Raw genomic sequence first — 8,480 nt, forward strand, 5'->3', positions numbered from 1 at the left:
GCTTTCAAACTCAATTACTGAATTTTTGCTTATTTTCTTTAGCTTTAACAGGCTGGACTTGCCCCCGTACAAAAGCTTTGAACAGCTGAAGGAGAAGCTGCTCTTTGCTATTGAGGAAACAGAAGGATTTGGCCAAGAGTAGAGAAAGATGTCTCGCTCTCTACCACAGTGTATCCAGCCATGTAAAACAACAAATGAAACATTGCACACAACTACCAATGTACATAAGCTATTTTGTCATTTTAAAAACCAAATCTTGATTCACAACCTCATTTTAGCAATCCCCCTTATACTATACCCCATTAAAATATGCAAGAATTTCAGCTTTTCCTCCGCTTTTAAAAACTGAAAAATCTATGTATGATTATTTTTTTTCTCCCCTTTTTGGCTGGTTTTTAAAAGGAGACTGAAAACGTGGAGAGGATTTTATAGTTGAACCATAACTTATGGCTCTAGTTTTATAGAGCTTTTAAGGGTGATTGTAGTGTTTGGTCCGGTGCCTGTTTTTTTTTTTTTGACCTGTAGTTGTGATTGTGCTGCGCTTGCATGGCTGCCTCCAGAAAAGAGGAAGACTGCCTCCAACCCCAACTGCACATCCACTCCTATCAACTTAAGCCAGCTACCCATCAGCCTGTCAGTATTGTCGTTGAATAAAAACCAGTATTCGGTAGCCCTGACTCGAGTCCCCTCCAACTCTGCACCAAGATAAGAGTATGGTGATTAAAGGTCCAATGCAGCTGTTTTTATCTCTATATCAAATAATTTCTGGTTAACAATTAAGTACCTTACTGTGATATTGTTTTAATCATTTTTAAATTTAAAACAAACTAATTGCTTCTCAGCAAAGAGCAATTTCGCAAGGAAGAATTTCACTAGGACTGTCTGGGCGTGGTTCGAGATGGGTGGGGGAAACTGTAAATGGCTGTTATTGGCAGAGGGGTTTGGAACTTAGTGGTCTATTAACCCATTTACAGCAGGGTGACGTCACCATGGAATGCCAAAACCCTCCCACCAAAACAGGCAGACATTTCAGGCCGTTCTTTTCAAACAGCCCTTACACTAAAAGGGCATTATAATTTTCACAATATTATTCCAACCTCATAGTGTGGAGATGTATATTCATAAAAACAAGAATCACATTTTTGACTGTACTGGGCCTTTAAAGTTTGGATGAGTGGATGGTACCTTCACGTGAGATGATCCAGTCTTGTTGTACCTTGGATTATGTGTAAACATGGCGCTGTCGACTAAAAGGAAACGCTTACTTTTTTTCTGGGCTCGAGTCAAGAACCAGCAGCCTTTACTGTCAAGATTTGTGAGAACATGACTCAAGGAGAGGACGGTCATAAGTTTTTGCTCTGTAGTTGTGTGTAGCCTACACAGGTTTGTTGCTTCAGAAGAGGACATGGATCAAATAAGTGGTTATGAATGAGTTAATGGGACCCCCCCCCTTGTTTTTGTTTTTTTGTAGTAGTTGCCTGATAGAATGGTACTTGCGTAGAGATCCTATACTTTTGAATTCTAGGATGCCGATGGGTGTTTGTTACTGTCAGTTTGTGTACACCAGCTCTGAGAGACATGTTGTGACTGAGTGGTGTTGACTGGTGGCAGTGGGTTGGGGGCTTCTAGGTCTCTGCTGCAGTGGCAGGTTTATCACTGGCACTTAAAGCTTTGCCATGGCACTGCACCTTGCTACTCTTATATCATTTACCTGCCTATTTTAATTTATTAAGTAATGTTCTTTTTTGAGAGAGATTATATAGCCTTTGTCTCAAATGCTGTATGTTCACCTGAAGCAAAGCAGTCGCTACTAATGGAGAGAAATAAACACAAAATGAAAAGACATTTAGTTATGGATGTATCGATCTCCTGTGGCCATTTATTTAAATTTTTTTGCCAGTGTGTGTGGTGCACGAACTCCCTTTCTGGGATAGTAAATTGATTAGTTACTTGACTTTCCCTGCTAAGAATGTTGATCTGTATGTCACATGCATACAACAGAAATGTCAGTACCAGAAGTGCTTCCTCGTGCTAGTTGCTACCCACTAAATGAATGCTCATGTATTCAGCAAAAGATGTCCAAAAATGCTGTAAAATCACAATGTTTCCTTGCCATGAACTTTTTTTCTTACTCATAGACTTAGTAGCTAAGTAACTGAGCAGCCTTCTGAAGGGACAATGATTGTTAGTGTTACGCAGTGTATATCCCACCTTGAAACCCTACAAGGTCATATGCATCATCTTTGTGCAAGGATGCATAGTTGTTCCAGCTCCCTTGAGCTATAGTGTGGTATTGTGCCATTGACGGTCAAATAGAATAACCTGCGATAACCTTCTGCAGTGCAAACCCCCTAAACCCCACCCCAGTGCAAGTTCTTCCATTGATGGCAAACCCCACACCACACCATGCCAGTCCAAGTTCTATTAGTATGTCAGCAACACATTACCTGCCATGCCAACTTTGATGCTTTAGGCTGTCCTTTTCTTATTTTGCAGATGTTTTATTTTTTTGTTGACATTTTTCTCTCTTGAAATGTGAAATCTCTACCAACACCTCTGGTGCTTCTTTTGTTATGATTGTCTGGTGAGGGAGGGACAAGCCCTAGCCCATCAGCTGTGACAAAGCAGTCTGCGTTGAAATCTGTCCTGACCACTGCAAACCATCATTTAGATTAGTTAGAACTTCACCATGAACCTATGTCATGTGTATATAACATCTCTTCACTTCCTATTGGTGAGAGGAGGAGGGATGGCAGAGGAAAAGGAGCATTTGTGTAACTACCCTTGTCTGAATGACAGACGGAAATCAACCCGCCACCTAATGACATGCTTCCTTTTGAACGAATCAAAGAAATCAATTGTAAATGAACAATGTAAAAAAGTAAAGTACTTAATTATTCTTCAGAGCCTCACCAACATCGACAGACGGGCTCTGTGACGCCTCACTCATATCAGAGATGAACTGTAACATATCGACGTAGATGCACACTGTAAAACACCTGATACTACACTGTACAGAGCGCCCCCCCCCTCCCTCTCTACCGGAGACTATAGAAAATGCATTGGTCTGCTTTAACCCTTGTCAATGAATGACTAGAAGATGGATTTATGAGACAAAGAAATTAACCCATACCCCTCATGTTTTTCTGTTTTGAGAGACGTGGGGGTGTCTAAGGCCTTCTGCTCAGGATTCAAACCTGTCACCTATTTTTGTTCTTAAAAACATGTATATTTTTTGGGGGGGTTGGGTCTTGCCTGTGGAAAGAACCATATTTAATAAATATATCTGACCATCTTTACAACTGGGTTTGAGTTCATTCAAATTATTGTGAGTGAAACTGCATAGATTTAAGGCCATGGTTGGGACAGAATACCATTTCAACAATGAATTGACCACAACTGTTTAGTTTTCCACAATTGTTTACACGTTTGAATCTTGAGGCTATTTTCCCAAAAACACAAAATGCAAAACTCTACAAATCTCTAGCAAAAGCAAACATTGCATTCAAAACTATTATTGCAAAAAAAAATCAAAATGACAGGTAATTTGAATACAGTTGAAGTCGGAAGTTTACATACACTTAGGGTAGTGTCATTAAACTTTTTATTTTTTTTCAACCTCCACAAATTTCTTGTTAACTATAGTTTTGGGAAGTCTGTTAGGACATCTACTTTGTGCATGACACAAGTACTTTTTCCAACAATTGTTTAGACATATTATTTCACTTATTCACTGTCTCACAATTCTACATACACTAAATTGACTGCCTTTTTTAAACGGCTTGGGAAATTCCAGAAAATGTCATGGCTTTAGAAGCTTCTGATAGGCTAATTAACATTTGAGTCAACTGGAGGTGTACCTGTGGATGTATTTCAAGGCCTACCTTTAAACTCAGTGCCTCCGCTTGACATCATGGGAAAATCAAAAGAAATCAGCCAAGACCTAAAAAAGAATTGTACACCACAAGTCTGGTTCGTCCTTGGGAGCAATTTCCAAATGCCTGACGGTACCACGTACATCTGTACAAACAATTGTACGCAAGTATAAACTCCATTGGACCACGCCGCCTTCATACCGCTCAGGAAGGAGATGCGTTCTGTCTCATAGAGATGAACGTACTTTGGTGTGAAAAGTGCAAATCAATTCCAGAACAAAAGCAAAGGACCTTGTGAAGATGCTGGAGGAAACTGGTACAAAAGTATCTTTATCCACAGTAAAACGAGTCCTATATTGACATAACCTGAAAGCCATTATGTTTGGGGGAAAAAGGGGGTGTCTTGCAAGCCGACGAACACCATCACAACCGTGAAGCACGGGGGTGGCACCATCATGTTGTGGGGGTGCTTTGCTGCAGGAGGGACTGGTGCACTTCACAAAATAGATGGCATCATGAGGTCGGAAATTACGTGAATATATTGAAGAAAAATCTCAAGACATCCAGTCAGGAAGTTAAAGCTTGGTCGCATGGGTCTTCCAAATGGACAATGACCCTAAGCATACTTCCAAAGTTATGGCAAAATGGCTTAAGGACAACAAAGTCAAGGTATTGGAGTGGCCATCACAAAGCCCTGACCTCAATCCTATTTGTGTACAGAACTGAAAAAGTGTGTGCGAGCACGGACGCCTACAAACCTGACTGTTACATCAGCTCTGTCAGGAGGAATGGGCCAAAATTCACCCAACTTATTGTGGGAAGCTTGTGGAAGTCTACCCAAAATGTTTGACCCAAGTTAAACAATTTAAAGGCAATGCTAACAAATACACTAAATTAGTATGTAAACTTCTGACACTGCGAATGTGATGAAAGAAATAAAAGATTAAATTATTCTCTATTATTCTGACATTTCACATTCTTAAAATAAAGTGGTGATCTGACTGACCTAAGACATGGAATTTTTACTAGGATTAAATGTCAGGGATTTTGAAAAACTGAGTTGAAATGTATTTGGAAACTTCTGACTTCAACTGAAGATCCGTCTACCAACCAACAACATACTGATGTGCTCAACACAAAACACTATGAATAGCCCATCAGTATGTTTATGCCTTTTCAGTGTTGCACTGTAGCCGGTTGAAAAAGATCGTTACAGTAATGTATACCTACTCAAATGTAGACAAAACAAAAGCAATACAGTGAGACACACTTATTTCCAAAATGCAGTATTTTTGAACACTTGTGTTTTGTAACACTTTCCATACCCAACAGTGGAAAAACATTCAAAGGGTTTTCTGTACAAAAATAAATGAGTGGTTCATTCTTTCAAACTCGAAAGACAAAAACACTTGCAAAATGTAAGAAAAAAGACAGGCTGCCTCCAATTTTGGTCTGGCCACAGCACTTCATCTAGATCACTAGCGACGTTCTCCCTGGCTAAACAGCTGGGAAAGAATCTTCTGGAGTGACGGATCCAGCTGCCGAAAGCCCCTACATCAACTTCACCATATGCGTCCTCCATTGCCTCAGCAAAAAAAGAAATGTCCACTCACTTTCAACTGTGTTTATTTTCAGCAAACTTCACGTGTAAATATTTGTATGAACATAAGACTCACCAGCTTAGACATAAACTGAACAAGTTCCACAGACATGTGACTAACATAAATGGAATGTGTCCCTGAGCAAAGGGGAGGGGAGGGGAGGGTTCAAAAGTAACAGTCAGTATCTGGTGTGGCCACCAGCTGCATTAAGGACTGCAATGTATCTCCTCATGGACTGCATGTCTGGGGGGAATGGCCCTAGTCCTCCCCCTCTGATCCAACAGGTCCGGGCTGTTGGATCGAGATCCGGGCTCTTCGCTGGCCATGGCAGAACACTAAAATTTCTGTCTTGCAGGAAATCATGCACAGAACGAGCAGTATGGCTGGTGGCATTGTTATGCTGGAGGGTCATGTCAGGATGAGCCTGCAGGAAGGGTACTGCATGAGGGAGAAGGATGTCTTCCCTGTAACGCACAGCGTTGAGATTGCATGCAATGACAACAAGCTCAGTCTGACGATGCTGTGACACACCGTCCCCAGACCATGACGGACCCTCCACCTCCAAATCAATCCCGCTCCAGAGTACAGGCCTCAGTGTAACGCTCATTCCTTCGACGATAAGCGCGGATCCGACCATCAACCCTGGTGAGACAAAACCGCAACTTGTCAGTGAAGAGCACTTTTTGCCAATCCTGTCTGGTCCAGCGACGGTGGGTTTGTGCCCATAGCCGACGTTGTTGCCGGTGATGTCTGGTAAGGACCTGCCTTACAACAGGCCTACAAGCCCTCCGTCCAGCCTCTCAGCCTATGCACTGATGGAGGGATTGTGTGATCCTGATGTAACTCAGGCAGTTGTTGCCATCCTGTACCTGTCCCGCAGGTGTGATGTGCGGATGTACCAATCCTGTGCAGGGTTTGTTACACGTGGTCTACCATTGCGAGGATGATCAGCTGTCTGTCCTGTCTCCCTGTAGGGCTGTCTTAGGCGTCTCACATTACGGACATTGCAATCTATTGCCCAGGCCACATCTGCAGTCCTCATGCCTCCTAGCAGCATGCCTAAGGCACGTTCACGCAGATGAGCGGGGACCCTGGGCATCTTTCTTTTGGTGTTTTTCAGAGTCCTTAGGCCTCTTTAGTGTCCTAAATTTTCATAACTGTGAACTTAGTTGCCTACCATCTGTAAGCTGTTATTGTCTTAACGACCGTTCCACAGGTGCATGTTCATTAATTGTTTATGGATGGGAAACGGTGTTTAAACGCTTTACAATGAAGATCTGTGAAGTTATTAGAATTACATTTGAAAGACAGTGTCCTGAAAAAGGGACGTTTCTTTCTTTGCTGAGTTTATTTACTTGCACATATTCATAGCACTGTTCTTTAACGCTCTCCGAGTTTCGCTCAAATGGCTCCCTGTAGACCTGTTTCATCCAGATTCGGTTGCTCTGTAATACACGGTCCAATGTAGACAAGCCCACCTGGTGAATGTTATTGAATATTGTGTTGTCTGCACTTATGTGGTTCTGGATTTCTCCTAGTCTAATGGTATTGTTTGCCACCACCATGTTCACAATAGCGGGGTCCTGTTCTGGTGTGAACAGCCAGTGTCTTCCACCATGGCCTGGCCGTATCTCAGTTCTGCAGAAGATCCATAAATATGATATTATTGGTTACAGTAAGCTAAAATAATCTATTTTCTTTCAATATGAAATTACATTACTGTAACATTGGCCAACAATCACTGAGTAACATAGGCCTAGTGATATGTCGGACTGCAGTATACATACAGAGCATAGTGTAGATGGTAGCCGACTTACCGGTTGTCATTTCTGTATTGATGATAGATGCAACCGTGTAGCGGCTCAGGTTGGCCTGAACTCTCTGCCCAGCCTCCCTCATACTCAATTCACAGTTATTTATTTTATTATTTTATCAGGTAATTTGACTGAGAACACATTCTCAGCAATGACCTGGGGAATAGTTACAGGGGAGAGGAGGGGGATGAATGAGCCAATTGTAAACTGGGGATTATTAGGTGACCGTGATGGTCAGATTGGGAATTTAGCCAGGACACTGGGGTTAACACCCCTACTCTTACGATAAGTGCCATGGGATCTTTAATGGCCACAGAGAGTCAGGACACCCATTTAACATCCCATCCAAAAGACAGCACCCTACACAATCACTGGCCAGACGCATTGGGATATTTTTAGACCAGAGGAAAGAGTGCCCCCTACTGGCCATTCAACACCACTTCTAGCAGCATCTGGTCTCCCATCCAAGGACTGACCAGGACCAACCCTGCTTAGCTTCAGAAGCAAGCTAGCAGTGGTATGCTGCTGGCTAATATGGTTGGGCACATGGTCAACCAATGTGGCCCTGATCTCATCTGAGACAACTGTCCTTCCTCATCCTCCTCTTACTCTCACTCCTTCACCTCTAGCTCTTGCTTCACCACTGACTCCATTTTCCTCCAAAACAGGTGAGCTCATCTGTGGCCTTTTTATAGTGCTAAAGATCTGATCTAAAGATCTCAGTGAACAATTCAGCAACTAGTGTTTATACCTGTGAGGAGTGGGTGTTGCCAATTGGTGTATAGAGCTTGCCATTGTGATTGGTGATGCATTACAAAGGGACTAAAGACATTTTTATTTTGAATGTTGTGCCTAATGTAGAGAACTGTGTGTAGTGTTTCACAAAAAGTGTGATATAGAATTGAAAACTGAGTGTAAAGCAGGAATTGTGCTTGCAATTTTGCAGACTTGGTTTAGGGATTTGGTACATGAGTTTCAGGTTTTGGTGATTGCGTTTCAAGTTCCAATTTTAGTATGTAAACAATTGGGAAAAACTGTAATATTTGCATGGAACACATTGAATCCCATTCATTGACCGCATATTTGGATTTTAAAATCAGACACCCATTCAACTTTCTATTTACAAAGACAATAAAATGCCTGCCTGAATGTTACAATCCTAAGCTATCACAACAGACTTGATACGCATA

At 41.9% G+C, this 8,480-nt stretch overlaps 1 protein-coding gene across 3 annotated transcripts in view; it reads left to right on the top strand.

Annotated features, from left to right (window-relative positions):
• The window catches only part of LOC135522657 (NEDD4-like E3 ubiquitin-protein ligase WWP1), a 53,255-nt gene extending 49,960 nt beyond the window's left edge, over window positions 1–3,295 (top strand). For all 3 annotated transcript variants that reach the window (XM_064949128.1, XM_064949130.1, XM_064949129.1), the window contains exon 23: window positions 43–3,295. In XM_064949128.1, the coding sequence (XP_064805200.1) occupies window positions 43–142 (100 nt within the window). In that variant the 3' untranslated portion in view covers window positions 143–3,295. The remainder of the gene's footprint in view (window positions 1–42) is intronic.
• Window positions 3,296–8,480: the final 5,185 nt, after the last annotated feature.

The sequence above is a fragment of the Oncorhynchus masou genome, chromosome 30 (genome assembly GCF_036934945.1).
Source record: "Oncorhynchus masou masou isolate Uvic2021 chromosome 30, UVic_Omas_1.1, whole genome shotgun sequence".
In the NCBI taxonomy this organism is placed as follows: domain Eukaryota; kingdom Metazoa; phylum Chordata; class Actinopteri; order Salmoniformes; family Salmonidae; genus Oncorhynchus; species Oncorhynchus masou.